Below are 21,532 nucleotides of genomic sequence, written 5' to 3'. Positions count from 1 at the left end.
GACACACACAGCCACAGGAGAGCAAAACCCCTGCAGGGATGGGGCTGGGGGTGCAGGGAGAGGAGAAGGGGATTGCATGGGCAGAACTGTGCTGAGGGTGCGTGGGAGTGGGAGTGTGTGCAAGGCAGAGTAGTGCTGAAAGATGCCTGCCTCTCTGAAGACCCTGAGAGCTGGAAAATGAGGTATGAAGCACACACAGGAGTTCCTTGCAGTTGCCCATGCGTTTGTGGTCTCTCCCCCAACCATGGCTCATTCTTACACACACCACACACTCCTCTCCTCCTGGCTGTGTGAGGAGTCTTTTCTCTATGCAGAGAAATTAACATCGGTGGGAGGCAGGGCAGGGAAAGACACCAAACCAGCCCAAGCGTTCTGCCTGCTGAGGGGTCTCAAATGTGTGGGGTGGTGCTGGAATGCAGCTGGTGAGAGCACTAGGGTCTTGAAGGCAGCTGTACAGTGTCATTTCAGTCATTCATGCTCTACCAGTGATACTTCTCTGCTGCTCTGCTCTTGGCCTCACCAGATTCAGGTGCCTAGTATCCCCTACACCATGCCCTGAGGCATTGCTGCTCTGAAGGATGTTTACATGACCTCCTGAACAGGGACAAACTCAGCACAGGCTACCCGGGGAAGCCAACGAGCACAGGGATCTGTTACTGGGAGAGTGGCAAGGATGGAAGGAAGCCAGGCAACAAACGACAGAGGTCTTCAACACGGTGAGCACTGCTGGCAACATTTTTCCCTTTCTCTTGAACACCGTGGCTGGATGTGTGCACAGCATCAGGGAAGGAGAAACAAGTGGGAATGGGCTAGGATGCCTGGTGATGATTCTGGGAAAGAGAAGGCTAATTGGATGTCCCTGAATTCAGTGTTACTCTAAGGAAGTTTACTGAGCAGCATGAAGAAAACTACAGAGGTGCCAAGCAGGAGACACTGAATCAACAGGTGGAGACCATGGTGCTGCACAGTGCACTTGTGTGTCAGCCTCTCCCTCTCCCCAGTAGCTACAGCATGAGCTGGAGCACCCCTGTCAAGGCCTGTGTCTCACACTCCATGAAGGCTTTCTCAGCTTGTGTCTTTGGTGAACTTTGAAACAGATACCTGCGTTATCAGCTTCCCTTGGGTCCTGCCCATTCTCCTCTGCTATTCAGCAGCACTGAAGGTAGAGAAAAGTCAGCAAGCCAGGGCAGCAGTGCAGCAAGTGGGACAGATCAGACACTAGGAAAGAGCAGAGGTCCCAACAATCCCTCTGAAACTCCTCAGGGATTTTCTTGTCCCAGTCATCTATTGATCATGAGGTCCATTTCATGGCTTGTCTGGGATGCCTGCTCTGGTGGGCAGGCACAGCTGACAGTTGAGCTCCCTTTGCTTCCTTCACCTTTTTCAGCCAATACAGGTCTGGGGAGAGACAGTCTGTGCATTTGGCTTTAGGTAATTCCTGGGTTGCCTCCTTCTGGAGGTCTGTGATCTTGAGCAGTTCATGTCCCAGACAGTTGGGGTTCTAGTTTGCAAACGTGTAATTCCCATAAGGATCCAAACAAATTCCAACACAGAAATTGCATATCAGCCCTCCTCATCCCTTCCAAGTCACTCTGCTCTCTGTGGTCATCATTCACAGCCTCATGAACACATCTCTTCCCACATCTGGGAAGAGATGTTGCCTAGGAAAGGTAGGCATTTTACTTCCCAAGTGTGGTGGAGGGCCACATAGGCCCAAATGGCCTTGTTTACAAGTCTATTCTTGCCCAGACATGTTTCTTCCTGCCCCCCTCCCCCAAAGGTGTTTTTCTATCTAAACCAGGAGAAAACAAATCAAGTGGACAAGGGAACACAACAAGCCTGGTGCCTTCAAGTCTGGCCTGCCCTGCTTGCAAGGTTGAGGTAAACAAGTTGCATAAGCTCTCGCGCCTAGGGTGTGGGCCCACCTGTGCCTCTCCATATTTGGGGGTACCAGACCTGTGGACCCTACCTTATTTGGCATGCTTTGGCCTGCTGCCAGACACTCATTGGACAGTATTGTGGCCAAAGGACCATCAATCTCTGGCCCACATCTCATAAATAGGGCAATTCAGTGCTCCTGCCACCCTCCTCCACCCACTGCTCCTAGCCTCTTTGTCGCCTTTGGGGCCACCACTGCTGCATGGTTTCCAGCCCAGGGAACAATCGACCAAGGCGCTCCCAGCCAGCCGCCGCCCCAGCCCGTCGCTCCCAGCCTGATGGTGCCCGTGGAGCCTCCTCAGACAGCGCGCCCCAATAACACCTGAACTGAACTATTCAGATCACAAGGGTCAACAATGTGGCTTTGGCTACCCATATTTGGGACCACCGAGACTATGACTCCAACTAGTGAGTAACTGAACAATCTCGATTTGAGCAGCTTAGAAATTCCAGTGGCTTTACCCATGGCACTTTTATGCCACAAGACTCTCTATCCAAACCTTTCCAAACCTCTACTAAATTCCTGATTCCTGCTGTGAATAGACACTCTGTAAAATAATTTCACAACCACATACAAATAACTTGTGTAGGTTAACTGTATATAAGTTTGGGGGGGGAGGGATTCTCTTTGTATATAATACTAAATTATTTAAAACGCTTTTAAATTCGGCCTTGTATTTAATCCCCTAAAACCCAAACAAAACCCCTTCACAACACCAAGCAAGCCACTTCCAGAGCTAGGAATCGTGAGGGCAACTGTTCCCCTAGTTTCAGCCACATCCTGGCCTCCCATCTCAGCCTGAAGAGGACCAGCACAGTGCCACTATCAGATAAAGCCACCCTCTAATACACATCTCTGTCAGGTCAGCCCTGATCTGCTTCCATCTTACCTGCAGTTCCTTGGTGCGAGGGAATTCAGAAGGGTCTTTCAACCTCATAGCTCCACAAATATGTCACTTCATTTTTAAGGACCTTTTCATCCATTAAAATCTGTGGAATGTGGCTCAGCTTTCCTGGAAAAGAAGGAATTGCCTGAGCCCCTAAACTTGCTTACTACTCTCTAATTCTTGTGCAGGAAGAGACAGCAAGCAATGCATCCTTCCCCACTCCTGTCCTACCTCCTTTGTCTCTCTATGACACCGAGAGTCCCAGTCTCTGACATGGATGGAAATACAGGGAAAGCAGAACAATGGGCCACTGGGGAAAGAGAAACATAGACAGAGAGGACAAGGCAAAAGGATTTGACAAAAAGCTTGCACAGCTGTGAACAGCTGCAGGATCTGAACCTTTGTAGAACATAACAGCTGCTCCCAGGCAGGACAGTGTTGGCAAGAGAGCATCGCCAAGCTCTGTGAGATGTACAAGGATGAGCGCGAGAAGCTGCCCTGCTTTATGCTCCTGGGCAGCTTTCTGAGCCAGGCCACAGTTTTTCCAGGTTTCCCTTTCCCATGATCTTGCATCAGCCTGAACAAATTTATTCACTCTATCTGAGCCCTATGATGTGAGTCTTCCTGTGCCCTTGGAGCTGCCAGCATTCTGATGCATTAGAGAGACTTGTTTGCAGCTGGAGCCTGTTCCTTTAAAGACCCTTAAAAAGGCCTTCCAGTGGGTCTCTGAGATGTTCAGCAGACGTGAGCAGAAGAGGGTGTTTCCATTTCAGGACTTAAACAAAAGAAGTGGAGAGGTGTTCCAATTTCAACTTGAATGCAAATGAGTCTGCTCTTCCCTCACAGTTCTGGTACTACCATAGTGAATAGGTGAGAGAAATGCATCCAAGGCGCTACGGGGAACATGGCCCCAGCTGAACCATTTATCTTAGGAGGCAGTGAGGAGCTTTTCTTTCATACTCAGTGAATTGATCTTTGAACATTTTCATTTGGAAGAAGACTGTATCATAAACACACACACACTGCACTCTAGAAAAGGAGTTTGCTCAGATGAACTGAACAGCACCGAGGAGTTTGGGGCTTGGCTTGCTTAGTTTTCAGAATAAATGTGTGGTGTCTTACTGTGCATTGCCTGCAGCTTAGAGCTTAGAGCTTCCAGCAAAACACATCTGCACTCTTAAGAAGAACACCACCAGCACAGAGGAATCTCAGAGGGGTGTGGAGGCTGCTCTCAACAGGTGCTGCGTGCAAGGAGGCAGACACACAAGCACTCATCTTCCAAAGCCCAAAAAGAGTTTGCTCACATGAACTGAACAGCACTGAGGAGTTTGGGGTTTCTGCCCAAGAGAGTTTTCAGCTGGAAGGCTGCCCTCTGAAATCATTCTAAAAGAGCTCTCTCTCCTAGGAAAGGTGTATGATTAATTGATCTGCCATTGGTCCGTTCTTCCAGTGCCTGCTAATTGCCCACAGTTGGATCTTCCAATTTTCCACTGTGTACTTTTTGCCTGGAAAAACCTTGGAGGAGAGATAAGGCCACCTCAAAAAAGGTATTTCTAGCAGCTCACCCTAGCAGTCCACCAGCCTGGGCGTGAGGTTGTGGCAGGACCATGAAGTACATACTGTTGCTCGCCTTTGTGGGTGTGGCTGGTGAGTGTGTTTCTCACTTTTGCTTTTGCAGTGTATAGGGAAGGTCTTTTCTGAGCAAATTCACAAGGTAGGCTGTGGTGGGAAAGTGAAATTCAGGTTCAGCTTCCAGAAGTTTCCAGGCAGAGTGCTATAAAACTTCTTTTGGCTGCTGCCTGTTGATAGTTGCTTGTGTCACAAGAGCAGAAGAAACGCAGACTTCACAGCGGTTTTTGACTCAGGACTGCAGAAACATATCCCTGGCTCCAGACCCCATCCAGCCTCTCTCTTAGGGACTATGAAATGCAAAGATAGTGCCCAGGCCCCGAAAGACCTGAGGCTGCTGTAAGTTTCTGACGAGTGGGCGAGTGTGCCGAGGAACTGTAGCTGCAGACCTGTATTGTCCTTACACTCGGTGCTCTACGGAGCACTGCTGCAGCCGGGGTCCTGGTGCAGACACCCGCTGGGAGGAGCAGCCACGGCTCTAGATGCAGATACTGAGACGCCTGTGTAGCTCTGATGGCCTTGTTTTAGGGAGCAGCAAATGAGCACCCAATAGGCTTCCCCACCAGTGCTACTGGGAGTCTTTGTGGAGGCAGAAGCTACAAGTGAGATGCTTCAGTCGGTCAGAGAGGCACAAGATTCCTTGTGCCAGGTGTTGACATATGCCACTTCTTGCCTCCCAGTTGCCCTCCCCATCAGCGGCAGTGATGATGATGATGACAAGATCGTGGGCGGCTACACCTGTGCAGAGAACGCTGTTCCCTATCAGGTGTCCCTGAATTCTGGCTACCACTTCTGTGGAGGTTCTCTCATCAGCAGCCAGTGGGTCCTGTCAGCTGCTCACTGCTACAAGTCGTGAGTGCAATGCAGTTTATTCTTCCCTAAGCTCCTCCTGTCTTCCTGCTCACTGCCAGCAGGTATTCTGAGTGGTGAGATCCAACAATGTGAGTCCACTGTGACAGGAGACAAGCAAGGGATGGGTGGCACATTCAGGAAGCTGGGCTGAGGCATCACAAGGGGTTTTCCACGCCTGCAAGTGTTTCTGTGCACACAGACTGCTTTGTGCAGTGGCTGTGTGATAATGCAGTCTCTGCTTAGGGGCTGGGATTCCTTAGAACGTGCATTAATCTTGCTAAAACACAGTCCGTGGGCAACAGGGAGATGAATGTGGCCGGGGTGCAGGCGAGTGCATGTGGTAAGAGGGAGACTGCCATCTCCTGCCGGGAGCAGCAATGTGTGTGCCACTCCTCCTCTTCTGCAGTCGTATCCAAGTGCAGCTCGGCAAACATAACCTGGCAGCCACGGAATCGACTCAGCAGTTCATCAACTCCGCTAAAGTCATCCGCCACTCCGGCTACAGTGCCTACACTCTGGACAATGACATCATGCTCATCAAGCTTGCCACAGCAGCCAAGCTCAACCGAGCTGTCCAGACAGTTCCTCTGCCTACTTCCTGCGTGGAAGCTGGCACCACATGCCTCATCTCTGGCTGGGGCGACACGGACGGCAGTGGCGGTGAGTATGCCATGGGGATGTAGAGCACCGTGTGGGACTGAGAGGCACCCTGAGGCCTCTCAGTTAAGTCCAAGCAGTACAGAGTAAGCACAGACAAGTGCTGCAATGCATCTTTGGGGTGACCAGATTGTGTAGGCAGTAATCAATTAGCTGCTTTAAAGGCAAGCTTCTGCAAAGCCCTTCCTCTGCTTTGCTCGTACAATCAGGGATCCACTCGAGTCATTCCCGTTCCATTCAGCAGCATGCTCGCACTGCCACAGCTTCTGTGGCCTGCTGCTAGCAGCTGCACAGTGCCAAGCACCAGCAGTTTAACTAAGACCAGAAGAGCTGCTGGTCCTCCAAGGAGAAGATCGAGAGTAGCTCCTAGCTCTGTGCTTGCCAATCAGTGTTTTTCCAGACATCAGAAAAGGTCACATGGCTGCAGTGTAGGACGTGGGTTCTATGGGGAGAAGCTGTTCCCTCTAAACAAAAGCAATCCATGCTGTGATTCCACTTCACAGGAACAAAGAGAGCTAAAACTGGTTGTTGAGCGATTGCTTGTCTGCCAGGAAAGATCTTCTTGCAACGAACTCAGAGATGTCATCACCCACCTCTCCTTGGTTTCTTGTAGATTCCTACCCAGACGACTTGCAGTGCCTGAAGGCTCCTGTACTCTCCGCAAGCGACTGCAGCAAAGCCTACCCTGGGCAAATTACAAGCAACATGATCTGCGTGGGATTCCTGGAGGGAGGAAAAGACTCCTGCCAGGTAAAACATCTGCCTCTCCCTTCCCATGTCTTTCTCTCCTGGCCTTTGCTAGTAGAGGAGCCATCCTATCCAAGAATCCACTGAACTCACTCGAGCTGAATGTTGGGACACTTTCAACAATAGGGGAGACTTCAGGTGAGAGCTGCTTCTTGAGAGGGGTTAGGTGTTTTCCACCCAGTGAGTCAGTGCCCCTTGGCTCAGGAAGCAAATAGCTCTGCCCTGAATCTTCACAAGCAGACTATGCTCACTGGGGTGCACTTGCAGATCCTGTGAGGCACAGTAGCATCAGGCACAGAGTGGCAGTCAGAGATTACTTCCCGTAGAACTTCCGTGTCAAAAAAGCTCAGTGAAGCTCCCTCCCTCCCTCGCATTTCTGGCGCCACTGGCTCAGCACTTACACTGCCACCACTGGCTGAATGTCCTCATTCTTCCTGTGCACAGGGTGATTCTGGTGGTCCAGTAGTCTGCAATGGGCAGCTCCAGGGCATTGTTTCCTGGGGTATTGGATGTGCCAACGAAGGCTACCCTGGGGTGTACACCAAGGTCTGCAATTACGTCTCCTGGATCAAATCGACTATATCTGCCAACTGAGACACTCCCCCTGTGTGACCTCCTTTTTCTCCTCATCATTTTCTTCTCTTCTGGGACAGGACATGCAAAGATTATTAAAAAATAAATATTTTCAGACACCTCTTCTTTGTGCAGTGTTTCTCTGGGTGCCTCCATAGGGAGTGGTAAGCAGCTGAGAGAATCTGCTGCATCATGCCGGCAGCACACTCCCACTGCAGAAAACAGCAGGCAGCAACAGGAGTGCTCAACGTTGCTCTCATGCCCACCTCAACAACTGTGTGACTGAAGAGTTCCTCATGGAACCTTCCCCAGAGCTCTTCTTGGTGAATGGCTCAACCTCTTGCTAGGGCTTTTTTTGCTTGTGTACCTTTGCTGTTGAGGCTGTTGTCTGCATCTTTTTACTCAGTCCAATGATTGTGCTGGCACTGCATGGTTTTCCTGAAAGATTCAAAAGGACAGAGATATTCCTGGGTTCTGGTTTCATCTCCTCCTGGCCCCAGCTGGTACTGGAATGGGAAGTCCACGAAAAGGCTGACCATGTTGCCAGTGGGATGTGTATCTATCTCCTAACGCCATTGAGATAGGCCCAATGTAGGATCAGGATCAGACTGCAGCTTTGTGTCCTGTTTTTCTGGATGCATGGGATGAATTCCTTCTTATCAGCATCTGCCTTTTTCTAGAAAATCCCAGATCTGTAGCCAGGCTTCCTTCCCTTCAGTGTGATTTCATCAGGACAGACAATTCTCATCTGAGAGCCACTGGCAGCCACAGATTGCCTGACCCGTGACTCCCTCAGCTTGCTCCTGAAGGTGCCATTCATGGGATGAAATCCTTTGCTGTGCAATTGAGCATCACCTGTACTATCTGCTCCTCCTCTTAGGTGCCACCTCTAACTTCTTGCACCCTAAGGTGTGGCACAAGTGTGTCACTGCCCTTGGTCTGCAGCCCAGCTCCTGGCAGTGAGTCTACCTATCTGTTTTACCCTGCTAGAAGCAGCCCCTGGCTGTGCAAACTTGTCTTAAGCTGCAATAGTGCCTCACTGAGCAGAGCCTGAGAAGTCACAGCCATGATGACAACCAGCTGTGCTCTGGATCAGATCAACACAACAGTTTGGATGTGTTTGGTCTCGTATCATTTCATGCATTTTTTTTTGTGGTAGTACATTAGTGATAATTAATTTTTGCAGCGAATGTGGTGAGACACTGGAACAGGTTGGCCAGGGGAGGTGTGCATGTCCCCTCCCTGGAGGTGTTCAATGCCAGGCTGGATGAGGCCATGAGCAGCCGAGTCTGGTGGAAGGTGTTGATACCCATGGCAGGGGGTGGAACTAGATGATCTTTAAAGTCTCTTCCAACCCATACTATTCTATGGCACTATGACCCATGAGATACTCAGATGGAGACAAGAAAAGTCCTCCAGGTCACTCTGTCCTTCAGTGCCATTGTGTCATTTAACCAGGCTGACAGCTCTTAAGCCTCTTTCTTGTCAGGGTAAGGATGAAAATGTCTGGAGGTGCAAGTGCTGGGCTCTTGCATCTCAGCAATCACTTGGCATACATAGGGACAGCTTCCATGTTGCTGTTTGAAAAGCAGATGGCTGGGGAGCCCAAAAAGTGTTCTTGCAGCCCTGGAGACTTGAAATGCCTGAAAAATTCTTGGAGTGGATTAAAAAAATATTTTAAACTGTAAATATTAGTGTGAGGTGATCCAATATAGAAGAAGATTTCATTTTTATCTAGACATAGAAGAATTGTATTAATTCATATGTAGACAATATTTTGAAGTGCCCCCTCCCCCATTCCTGTGTTGTACAAAGGCTGCTAGAATACACTAAAAAATAAATCCCAAGTAGAGCCACATAGGGATTTGAAATATAGATATCACTTGTGTATGACTGAACTAAAAATAGTGGAGTTTCCTTTGTGTGTGGGAGGTCTTTTAAAGTTTATACAGGAAAAAAAATGAACAGCACCAAGTTGAACTGAGCCAGAAGCCCGTCCGTGCTCAGTGCTGCCACCGGGCGTTTAATTGTCGGCACTGCAGCTATGCCGCCCCCTCCGTGCTCAGTGCTGCCACCGTGCGTTTAATTGTCGGCACTGCAGCTATGCCGCCCCCTACGTGCTCAGTACTGCCACCGTGCGTTTAATTGTCGGCACTGCAGCTATGCCGCCCGGCCCGTGCTCAGTACTGCCACCGTGCGTTTAATTGTCGGCACTGCAGCTATGCCGCCCTCTCCGTGCTCAGTGCTGCCACCGTGCGTTTAATTGTCGGCACTGCAGCTATGCCGCCCGGCCCGTGCTCAGTACTGCCACGGTGCGTTGAATTGTCGGCACTGCAGCTATGCCGCCCCCACCGTGCTCAGTGCTGCCACCGTGTGTTTAACTGTCGGCACTGCAGCTATGCCGCCCCCTCCGTGCTCAGTACTGTCACCGTGCGTTGAATTGTCGGCACTGCAGCTATGCCGCCCTCTCCGTGCTCAGTACTGTCACCGTGCGTTTAATTGTCGGCACTGCAGCTATGCCGCCCGGCCCGTGCTCAGTACTGCCACCGTGCGTTGAATTGTCGGCACTGCAGCTATGCCGCCCCCTCCGTGCTCAGTACTGCCACCGTGCGTTGAATTGTCGGCACTGCAGCTATGCCGCCCCCTCCGTGCTCAGTGCTGCCACCGTGCGTTGAATTGTCGGCACTGCAGCTATGCCGCCCCCTCCGTGCTCAGTGCTGCCACCGTGCGTTGAATTGTCGGCACTGCAGCTATGCCGCCCTCTCCGTGCTCAGTGCTGTCACCGTGCGTTTAACTGTCGGCACTGCAGCTACGCCGCCCCCTCCGTGCTCAGTACTGCCACCGTGCGTTTAATTGTCGGCACTGCAGCTATGCCGCCCCCTCCGTGCTCAGTACTGCCACCGTGCGTTTAATTGTCGGCACTGCAGCTGTGCAGCGGAGTCTCGCTCCATCCGTGCTAAGTCCTGCCACAGTGTGTTTAAATGTCGGTTATTAAAAAGTAACAATCACGTCATCCACTTTATTTACTCTTTTCTTATGTGTGTAGGTTCGGGCTATGTTGACACATTAAATAATCTGAACACTTTTTAGACAGGATTTATGGCATTCCTGGTCTGACATTTAATATCATGGCTTGCAGTTGGGCATATTATTCAACAAGTCACCTGCCTCTGTAAGTGCCACTGTATGGTCTCAGACGTGGTTTAATTCAAAGGGACTTCTGTTTTTTTCAGTTCCAATTTGTTTACAGGGAGGTTTCATGGCACACAGTGATGAAAAAGACAATTTCTATAAGATAAACAAGAAAGCCTTGCGTGACTTGTTTGGAAGCAGTGGAAAGTGGCATGTGAAATCTGCTTTCTGGGAATGATGCAGGACTACAGGACTGGTGCTGGCTTTTGCAATCAGCATTCTTTGTGAGAAACACAGACAGTGACCCACTTGATGCTGCATAAGGCACCATTATTTGGTGCAGTTGCACACCCAGCTCTATAAGGTGCTAAGAGACAGAAAGCCAGTATCTTCAGTAAAAAAGAAAGCATTCATTATTCATGTATGAGCTTTCCAGATTCCATTGAGAGTTTTCCTGATGTGCACACAAATGCTCACAGCTTGATCTCTGCCAGAAAACAACCCATATATTTAGCAGGAAACTGCATGGGATTGGATCATGTCCCAGCAATTTTACCACACAGGTAATTAAATAATTAAAATTATTCATTTAAGAGACCTGATGGGAAGAGAAAGTAAACACTGATCATCTTTCACCCTTGCTGGGGTCTGAACAAAAGATATTACCACTTGAAGAGATTTCCAGTTAGAATTCAGCTTAAGAATGTGATTCTGGCTAAAAGATCAACACTCTCTGGGAGGCCAGGAAGCAGCATAGAAGCCATACATTTAATTGGTAATAAAATACATTGTTTAGAGCCTGTTAGAAGAGACAACCACAACTGATCCAGCACGTTCGTTAATACCTGCAGAAAGGCTCTAAGCTTCCCAACAACCTAGTACATGGTACAGATGGTATCACAGGTCACATGGAGTTCTATTCCCATGTGGTCAAGTTCACCTCGAAGCCTCAAGAGAGATTTTTGACATTCCAGATTGGGATGTCATTCATCAGCTAGCTGAGAAACATTTTTCTTGTCATATCCAGTAACCCACACAAGCTGCAATTAAGCAATGTCACTGCTAGACAGATTAAAACAGCAGTTCAGTAGAAGAATCCACCATTACCAAGCAATTTCATAAATTAAACAGGTTCTGGCAGAGCTGCTCTAGAAAGCACTAGCAGTGATCAAAAAAAAAAAAAAAAAAACAAAAAAAAAAAAAAACCCCAGGATCTAGCAAATTTCTTGGGTGAAATCCTGGCTCCATTAAAGCCCATGGTAGTACTCTCATGCACTTCTATAGAGCCAACATTTAAATCTCTCATAGAAGCTGCAGCACACTGCTATGGCTTTGGGCAAACTACTCTAACTCAACCTCCCCAGTCATAAAGATGGGCCAGTAACCGCTGGAGGATTCACAGAAGTGCCCCATACAGCAAAGGGCAAGAATTATCAACCAGAGCACTTTGGCAAACAGGCTACCTCTGCAACTTGCTGTCAGGGAAATACTCTGCTGATACAAATACCAGGCCTGCAGTTTCAGCAGGATGAACCTCTTGTCCTGTAGAGGCTTGGTTAAACTACCATCTTCTTTATGAATTCCACGCACACAAGACTGGCCCAGTCTCTCCTGTAATCCCCTTTCTCAGCACATGACAACTATCTCCACTAGTTTTTGGTACTTTTGAGACTCATGTTTGGATGACCTGTAATAGTCTTACCAAGTGTCAGTTACATTATTGTGTTTACACTATTTTGCAGGCAAGGTATGCGTGTCAATAGGTGCCCTCACCTGTCTGAGAAGAACAAACCCATGCTGCTACACAAAGGCATATATTATCTCTGGATAATGCACACAGTTGCTTAAAATTGATTCTGGGGTGTTCTTGCAAGTAAGTTTTATGGCTGCATGAAGAGAGGCTCTAAAATTATGCCCCTTGGTAGGTGGCATGTTATTTTTTAAAGAAATACTATTCCTCCCATATAAATCCACACCAGATGTAACATTTGACCTAAGCAGTAAGATTTATTACTATTTTTGAAGCAAATTCAGCACAGCTTAAGAGAACACTGTACAGAAGAGGTTCTTCTTGTCACTGATGCATGTGTTGCATTTGTCAATTCCTACCCTCAAAACCAGCCCACAATTTAATATTTCAGGCTTCTTACAAAGGCATTGGATCCTGCAATTCAATCTGTTAATGTAGCATGTAGGTATCTTCCTCGAGTCACTGCAGGCACGTGCTCATATCTTTGCTTTTCATACCAAAAGAAATCTGCATGGTCGCTTTGGTCTCCTTTTGAGCCCTAAAACACTGCAGGTGATTTACGTTGAGCATACTATCAACAGCACATGCAATCAAAAGCAGTCATCACACATTGTTTGGCAATGTAAAAATGCTACAGCTGTGATCAAAGAATTGCTTTAGATTAACTTCTTTAGCACATGCACTTTAGTATAAATACTGTTGCATATTTTCTTCAGAGACCAAAGTTGCTCTGTTTTCTAACAATAACCTGCTAATGGATAGTCTTCTTTTCTCAAAACTCTGTTCTTCTTCCTTTTGTCAAGTTCAGTTCCAAGACTTGTGCATGGAAAGTAGTGAAAGTATGTGCAACTTTACTAACAAACACTGAAAATACCTGAAAGTGAGGAACAATTCTTGGATAAAGACCTTCAATGGCAAAGGTCCTGTGAAAATTGAACAGTCCTCCACATCAAGCATTAATATACCAAAAGTGAGTGTTTTCTTCAAATGCCATTTTAATATTAGCCTCAGGCATCTTTTAATTTTCAGGTTTCTTGCCCTTAACTCAAGTACTTGACATCTGAGAGAAAAGAGTGCTATTTTCACTCATAAGGTGAAATGTATAGCTGTTGCTGCTGTATGCTTTGCTGTGATGAAGGAAGTATGGTTTTCTGTCCACCTGCAAGGATAGTCTCTTGAAGAATGTCCTCAGTCAGAGATAGAGATCCTTGAGGAACTGACTGCCAGACTGTCAAACATATCAAAAGATTGACTAGGGCACATCTCAGAACCAGGACTGGGTACTCCATTTTTGCCCACCCTTTGAGCAAATTTCAGTACAAAGTACCCATAAAAAGAAGTGCACAACAGAAAGGCTCAAACTGCAGGCACAAGTGAGGAGTTTTTGTAGTTCTGTATCATATGCTTATGTCAAATGAGAGACTTTGCTCTATAGACAGAAATGCATTGGGTAAGTTACATTGCTTCAAGAATAGGAATTTGAAAAGATTGTTTAAGCTTTACCTTTTCAGGTATTTTGAATATCCCCTGAGATATGTGGCAACATAGTGGTTGGCAAATGAAGGAAAGGAGGGAAGAAAAAAGGCTGCAAAGTATTCCAGAAACTAAAGGCAGTTAATTATTCATGCTGTCTGCAAGTCCTTTAGCTCACAAGTGTCTCGAGACAAACTCTTACTTCGTAGTAAAAAAAAAGAAACTCCTCTACTGGCCTACCTTGTCTCCTCTACATCATATGATGGATTCCAGAGTCACAAATTGTCCAGACCTAACAGGCTATGGGCATCTCCTACAGCAGACAAGCCAGGACTCCCTGACAGCCTACAGGCATCCTTTCCTGCTAAAGCAAAGAACCTCCCAATACTATTTTATGCAAGATTCTTTGCATGTTTTGAGTTACACTCCCAAAGCACATCTACTTCAACCAAACCCTGCCTGTGTTTTGGGGGACTGATGGAGTTTGGTTGTTTTTTAAAAGATTTTTCTTCAGTTCCCCCCTTCCTGGAGCTGACCATTTTGAGTTTGCTTTGTAATGAAAACAAACCAACTACTTCAGCTTTGAAAGGCAAAGAGCAAAAAGAAGCAACCTAAGCGTGTGGTGGTTGTTATTTTGCTGTCCAGGGTGACAAAAGACCATATACTATTCAATAGCCAGGATCAGTTAATTCTATTGGAAAAAGCAGCTTATCCTGTAGGTTAACATTTGCTATGATCATCTATCCTGTAGGTTAACATTTGCTGTGATCAACCCCTACATCATGCTAATTTCCTAGGTAAAGCTCCCACTGTGCCCATATGAGTCGCCTTCAAACTTTGGAAACACAGACATGGAGCAACATAGGTCACTGGTTATCAGCCTTTGTTTTATTGTACAATACATTTCTGATTCTCTGCACTTCCAAATACAGCATGCTTGGCAGGCCCATGCTGGTATCTGATAGTCCATGACTACCTTGGCTCCAGAGTGAGACAGTAATGCACATTTGTGTTACTCTCCCTTTAATGTAGTACAAAGCTGGACACAGCTCAGAAAGAAACCTCTAAAATCAAATCAGCTATTTATGATCATGTACAACTGTATGTTTATAAAGTACAAGAGAACTGTGGGAGGCTAGGGCACAATAAATCTTTTTGGATGAAAACCCTTTTCAATAAAAAGGAATAATTAATATTTGATTTTTCATTTGCTCATGAATCTCCTGGAAGGGGAAGGGCAGTTAACCTTTTTGCATGTCGTCCCCTCAGACATTTCTGATCCTACTGCAAAGTAGATGACAAAAGATCCCTGACTCCATGCTGCTGATTAAACCTCTTGTAAGAAACAACTGGCAGATTTTTTTTTGGCAGTTGATTTGAAAAATATACAAGCAGCAGAAGTAGGGAGCAACCACAGTTCAGCCGAGTGACACAAATACAGTGCTACACGAAAGCAGACTCTTCCTTGAACATACTTCACTCCTAACTATGAGCTTGTTACTGTGCAAGCAACCTCATTTAGTGGAATAAAGGCAAACCCCTCTTCTACTCTGCATGCCAGTGTAGAGAGGGCAAACGGACTTTGAAAGAAACCCAACTCAGCAACTGCATTCTTAAAAATAAAGTAATGAAGGACTTAAACCGTTTACCTGCCTAACACTCAACTTGAATTGTCAGGTAAGAGAGAAGTCATCCATGTCCTCAACTTCAAAAAATGCATTTCTTAAATCTGTGAAGGATTTCAAAACTTCTGTGATTCCTAAGAAACATATCTGATGGATGCAAAGCCTTCCTGCTGTCTCACTCAATATACCCCCAGGCCTAAAGAAGCAAAAGTAATCTAACATTTTCATGGCCTGACATTCAGAAAAGAGCCTGTACAATGCAACTCAGTGTATTGTTCCCTTTTGGAAATATGGAAAAGAGAATTTCAGGGTCTGCATTTACACAGACCTAAAAGTGAGAATGTTTTACTGTTTCTATTGAGTAGCAGCAGTGAAAATACTACACTAACCAGGCCAACTTCACTCTGCAGCTGCTGTGGGTGAAGACAAGCAGCATCGGAGACCAACACCAGAGCAAGCCTGACAAAAAGGTGCAGGAAAAAGCAAGGCAGTGGAAAACCCTTTTGTCCCATCACTGCCAGGCTGAGAAAATTCCAGGGGCTAGGACAAGAAAAGGCAGGGACACTTCAGTCTTTTCCAGAAGCCAAGGCATACAGCACTTCAGATTTATCAGATTGATCAATTACTCTAAGATACAAAACCCAAAAGCTCCAGCAGAGTGCAGTGCCAGCAACCTGTAACTTGCTACAGCAGTTGAGAATTTGATGTGTTATGGGAAGTGCTTCCACTTCTCAGGTGGGGCATTGCTCTAAAAGAAACATGGTTAAAATTGCATGGCAAATACTTTCAACTCATACAGAAATCAACACAGAGACAAAATCTGGTCTAAACGTTTTATCTCCAATCCAAACTTCACATTCTAAAGCACCCTTAACTTATTTTGGATACATCCCTGTGATCCCAATAGATCTAAAGGAAGGGGCATCTATTCATAGTACTGCTAACAGTTTCTCAATAAATGAACATATTCACAAACACCTTGTTATAAGTGTTTCAATTTATGAGAAACCAGTCTTCAAAGTTTAGGAAAATATCTGGCAGATAATGAAATTCCAGTGTGGGGCAAGAACAGCCAAATGGAATATAGGCCAGAAGTTCAATCACAGAAGTGGAAGAGTAAGAAGAAATGTATGGACTTGTTTTAACTCCATACAGATAAAGAAAATATTGTACACATTTTGTGCCACATTATTCAGTACTACCACTGGAATGGTAATGGATGAATAAAATCACAAAATTAATAAAACCACCAAAAAAGAAGAGATTTATAGAATCCCAAGTAAAATCCAATATTCATCAAAAACAGTGGAAATAAAAAGCTGTCATGTAGAACATCTACATGTGAGGGACACCTCATTTGTTCAGGCAGGAGGCAATATCAATGCAGATTTAGGGTAGCCACTGCCATGCATACCATCATAGATCAAGCAAGTCAATTTCATGGCTGAGAGAAGTAATTTAAGACCATTCCATTAAGGGAAAACTTGCAATTTTCTTAAGACCCTTTGATGTAACCAGTGTATGCCTTGCAACTCCAACAGACACCTCCCTTTACACATTTGGTCTGCACCAAATAGGGACAATGAGAGAACATTCTGAATCCAGCGATGTGTACACAAGCAACAAACAATTAAACCAAGTAGCAAAAAGCAGGTGAGTGGAAAACATGGAACCAAGGCTTACAGTGTATCAAGAAATGTCCTTACACTTAAAAAATTATAATGCACTCCAAAATCTTTTTGTTCAGGCAATCCATGTACAACAGAAGGCACTGTTATCCATATGGATCTATCAATTCTGCACAGTAAAAACCTGAGAAGCGCAACTCAATCAGGTGCAGCCTGGCCCCTCCCAGTCAGTCAAGTTCCTCGAGGACAAAGGTTTCCTTTCAATCCATCAAACCATAAAAACACCACAAGGATTTGTACATTACAGTAGCTGGTTAGAAAGAGCATTCTGGTGGGGGAAGCACACTGCTATTTTCTGGAGAATCTTCAGCAGCATTAAGTTACCCTCCCCTGACACTCAGACGGTGATTTCAAGAAAATGTAATGAGACCTTTCCCATTGGCCTTTGCTGCTGATCCTTCAGTTGCCACCAGGAGTATTTCCAGCAAAGTTAAACGCTGTTATCAGTCCTTTGTTGTCAAATGTGTACTCACTTTGTTGTTCTCTTGTCTTAGTCTCTAGAATTCAAAAAAGGGAGATGAAAAATAGTCTATGAACTATCGTGCCAGACACAATACAGCTAGGATAAAAAGACAAAGGTTTGGAAAAAACTCTCAAGACAAAATTTTATTCCCTAAATCCAGTGACAGTTACAAATTACACTCAGATTTTCTCTAAATGCATGAATGCACACAAACGGCCTCAAGTTGCATCAGGGGAGGATTAGGTTGGATGTTGGGAGGAAGTTCTTTACTGAGCAGGTGGTCAGGCACTGGAAGAGGCTGCCCAGGGAGGTGGTGGAGTCACCATCCCTGGAAGTGTTTAAAAGGAGAGTAGATGTGGTGCTTAAGGCTATGATCTAGTGATGAAGGATGCTGGGATGGAGGTTGGACTGGATGATGCTGGTGGTCCTTTCCAACCATAGCACTTCATAGTGATTAGATGTTGTGCTGAGGGATTTGGTTTAGTCAAGGACTTGTCAGTGTGAAACTAACGACTGGACTCAATGATCTTGAAGGTCTTTTTCAATCTAAGAAATTCTGTGATTCTGTGAAATCTAAAGTAGAGCTGAGAAATTAATCCTCTATAAAATCAGTCTATGGTACATTACTCTGTATGCCTTTTGATTACATCTGAAATTATATTCCAGGATGAAAGGTTTCTAAACATCTAAAACCTTACAATGCCTGTGAAGGCAGCATTAGCAGTTGAAAAGTTAAACAACCTGTTAAACACATAATGATCTCTAGCAACCCTCATCAAATACCTATCTGACAGCTAGTTATTACCTTAATTTGCTCTTCATTTCAAATTTCAGACTGTGCAAAACTAGTTCTTGCCCTGTTCAAACAGCAGCACAGAGGACAATCAGAACTGATCTCAGAATTAATCCCTCTGAGTAACACACACTCACAGGCAAAGGATAATAGAAGTGCAATATCCTACTCACACTTCTCAGGAGATGTTAATTAGCACAGAGATTCTCTCTCTCGTTACAGATTAGCTGCAACAGATAAAATGGCCCCAGAGAAGTGACTCACCTGCTGCATTTCGCCTGTGTTCTGCTAATGTATAGATTTCCTGCAGCTGTTTCTTCTGATCCTCACTCAAGGGTGCTGTCAGTGAATGGTACCAGGCTGCATCTCGGCTCTGTACCGCTGTCAGGACAGGAATGGAGGAGAAGGGATTAGCAGGTTACATTGCAAGTTAACTGCAGAAGAACTAAATGAAACACAAAGAATCCCGGGTTGGTTTTAAACTGCAAACACTGCAAAACCAGAATCCATATTCCTGTCAGTTTTCTTAGCACAGACCCCACTCTAACAGGGGCAGGCCATTATGGAGAACTTCATTACATCCTCTGCTTTCTTGAAACAGAAAGTTAACGATGTGGCCATCAGTCAACAACAATGAAGTGAATCTTCTAATCTGAAATTCATTTCAAACCCAAAACCAATAGGATTAGTCAAATAGGAAATTGAAAAAAATATATCCATTGTGACTTTAACATCTAGAAAGAGATAAAGGACTTCTCTATGTAGGAGTCGCTCTAGTGACTGAGTCCCACTTAGGCTGTTACTGCAAAGTTATGAAAAAGAACACAAAGGGAATTCACCTCTAGCTCTATTTGCTACTATTTGGGTTTTTCTGCAGTACATATAAGCAAAATCTGGTTGGCACCCGGAGGGCCAACCAGATCCTGGGCTGCAGCAGGAGAAGTGTGGCCAGGAGGTCGAGGGAGGTGATTCTCCCCCTCTACTCCACTCTGCTGAGACTCCATCTGGAGTACTGCATCCAGTTCTGGAGCCTCCATTACAAGAGGGATGTGGACGTGCTGGAGTGTGTGCAGAGAAGGGCCACAAGGATGCTCAGAGGGCTGCAGCAGCTCTGTTATAAGGACAGACTGAAAGGGTTTAGGCTGTTCAGTCTGCAGAAGAGGAGGCCTCGAGGTGACCTTCTTGTGGCCTTTCAGTATCTGAAGGGGCCCTACAAAAAAGCTGAGGAGGGACTTTTTAGGCTCTGACAGAGTGGCAGGACTAAGAGGGATGGAGCAAAGCTGGAGGTGGGGAGATTCAGAGTGGATGTGAGGAGAAAGTTCTTCAGCATGAGAGTGGTGAGAGCTTGGAACGGTCTACGCAGGGAGGTGGTTGAGGCCCCATTCCTGGAGGTGTTTAAGGCCAGGCTGGATGAGGCTGTAGCCAGCCTGATCTAGAGTAGGGTGTCCCTGCTCATGGCAGGGGAGCTGGAACTAGATGATCCTGTGGTCCCTTCCAACCCTGACTATGAAAAAAATCGTTGAACTAACACTACAAAGCAAGATCACATTTTCCAATTCTAAATTACTACCTGTAACAAAGAAAAAGTTTTTTCCTGATGATGACCATAAGCATCTCTGAATTATTTCATGACGTCGCATAGTTCTGCCAACCAGAAAACACCTACCCAGAAGTGCTTGTGTAAAAAACTGGTATTCATCAACACCATTTTCAAGGTCAAGAGGTGTGCTGAACCCTTCAAGAGCAGTTTCTTCCAATGCATCTTCATCCCAGTCATCATCATCATCGTCATCTTCTTCTTCCTCTCCACCTCCACCACCGCCTCCTCCTCCACCATGGTTCTCTTGCATCACCTGGCTCACTTCATTTGTTTCCTCCTCATCACTTGATATTTCTTCTGCAAAAGCAGTGATGTGTGTTGTAATACAAAGTTTAACAAAGAAAAGGAAGCAATGACTGAGGAGTGAAGAACAATTACTAAATTTAAGTTTTGGCTGGAAAGGGAACCATCTATGAACACCCTGCCCTCAAAAGCTTACAAGTGGAGAAATGAAGCTGGGGAATGCGGAATTGCCATCTTTTGCCTTTCGTTTATGCAGTCATTGTGCAATTACAGGACCACAAAACTTTGAGGAAATGTGTCTTTGACAAAGTGTTTCATCACTGTGCTTTTCAACTTACACATGAAGACTTGGACAGCCTTCAGAAACTGACACAAAGAGAAAACCAGATGCAGATTAAATGTTTGCCTCTTCTTCTTTGCAGTGCTGCTTGATTTGAACGGACTTCCAAGAGCACCTTTCGCTTCACTTTACCTTCCATTCTGCTTATGAAACAACTACTACATTCTGAATTAAATGCAACTCCAATGTGCAATTCTAAATGCTGCTAATTCATACTTACAGAAAATTATTTCTGACTTACAATTAATCTTTTTTTTTTTAAATCCCCCTCCACTTTAAAACTTTCAGGTCTGCTTGTGGGAGCAGTTCAGAAGGAAGGACTACAACTGCAACAAGCAGGGACTGAACCACAAGATAGAGAACTGAGAATTACTGTACTGTATTCCTAGGCATTGAGAAGAATTCTGTAATTCCATTACAGAAAATCACATGTGACATTTGAGTGGACTAAATAATCTGTTTATATCCAACCTAATTTTCACACCTCAAACCACCATTTCCAAGCTAAATACAGCCATACATATCCGCTTGCAATGCTGCGCAAAATTAACTCCTAATAAGGAGTGAGTACCTCCACGAAGTATTCTTTGCTGTTTTCTCTCTCCTGGCACACATAGGTCTGTTTATTCCAAGAACTTCAGCTGTCTCAAATCCCACTTTCCATTTGATACAGAAGCCAGCTTCCTTCAAAATCTGACCAAATAGGTCTTCCAAATACTGACTACTGGGAACAGTATAACCAATGCAGTCCTGGCAAATTCCTGCTGCATATGGAGAAGACAGAGCACATGCGCAGCCCACAAAAGTGTGCTAGTTTGAAGCTAGCTAGAATGTTTTGGTGAGGAGGATTAGATCACAGGCTGTGAAACAGTGCTGATGTCTGCTTCACTCATAGGCTTGCTGAGAGGTGAAAGAACAAGAAACCAACCATAGATAAGGCACTTCTTCTGTTTGGGTGCTCTGGGCTGCACTTCTCTCTAGCCTCTCTGCTGTCTCTCTGATTAATCCACTTTGATTCCTAACCCCCTGGCTGAACCTCCATTCTTCCATGGGACTGCGGTAAGGTTGAGAGGGGTGGGAGAAGGTGGAAGGGCAGCTGAGAGCCCCTCCTGGGGACTCAGGTTTCTGGGAGGGCTGTTGTG

The 21,532-nt window shown here is 45.8% G+C and overlaps 2 protein-coding genes across 2 annotated transcripts in view; one reads left to right on the top strand and one right to left on the bottom strand.

Annotated features, from left to right (window-relative positions):
* The first annotated feature begins 5,748 nt into the window (after positions 1-5,748).
* Positions 5,749-7,402, top strand: LOC135181590 (trypsin I-P1-like). The gene is made up of 3 exons (XM_064154826.1): positions 5,749-5,966; positions 6,577-6,713; positions 7,155-7,402. The coding sequence occupies exons 1-3, from the start codon at positions 5,837-5,839 to the stop codon at positions 7,302-7,304; spliced, it is 417 nt and encodes a 138-aa protein (XP_064010896.1). The 5' UTR covers positions 5,749-5,836; the 3' UTR covers positions 7,305-7,402.
* Positions 7,403-12,402: 5,000 nt separating this feature from the next.
* The window catches only part of IPO8 (importin 8), a 52,141-nt gene continuing 43,011 nt past the window's right edge, over positions 12,403-21,532 (bottom strand). Inside the window, exons 23-25 of the mRNA XM_064155798.1 lie at positions 19,874-20,104; positions 18,472-18,588; positions 12,403-17,448 (exon numbers count right to left, since the gene is read on the bottom strand). Of these exons, the coding sequence (XP_064011868.1) occupies positions 17,351-17,448; positions 18,472-18,588; positions 19,874-20,104 (446 nt within the window). The 3' untranslated portion in view covers positions 12,403-17,350. The remainder of the gene's footprint in view (positions 17,449-18,471; positions 18,589-19,873; positions 20,105-21,532) is intronic.

This window comes from Pogoniulus pusillus, chromosome 15, assembly GCF_015220805.1.
Source record: "Pogoniulus pusillus isolate bPogPus1 chromosome 15, bPogPus1.pri, whole genome shotgun sequence".
In the NCBI taxonomy this organism is placed as follows: Eukaryota; Metazoa; Chordata; class Aves; order Piciformes; family Lybiidae; genus Pogoniulus; species Pogoniulus pusillus.
The sequence above is the reverse complement of the archived record's forward strand: the minus strand, read 5'-3'. Positions and strand labels throughout refer to the sequence as shown.

Coding starts and splice junctions, on each gene's coding strand:
- LOC135181590 (XM_064154826.1), top strand. CDS start 5,837: ATGCTCATCAAGCTTGCCACAGCAGCCAAGCTCAACCGAGCTGTCCAG. Junction 5,967..6,576: donor CGACACGGACGGCAGTGGCG/GTGAGTATGCCA, acceptor GGTTTCTTGTAG/ATTCCTACCCAGACGACTTG. Junction 6,714..7,154: donor GAGGAAAAGACTCCTGCCAG/GTAAAACATCTG, acceptor TCCTGTGCACAG/GGTGATTCTGGTGGTCCAGT.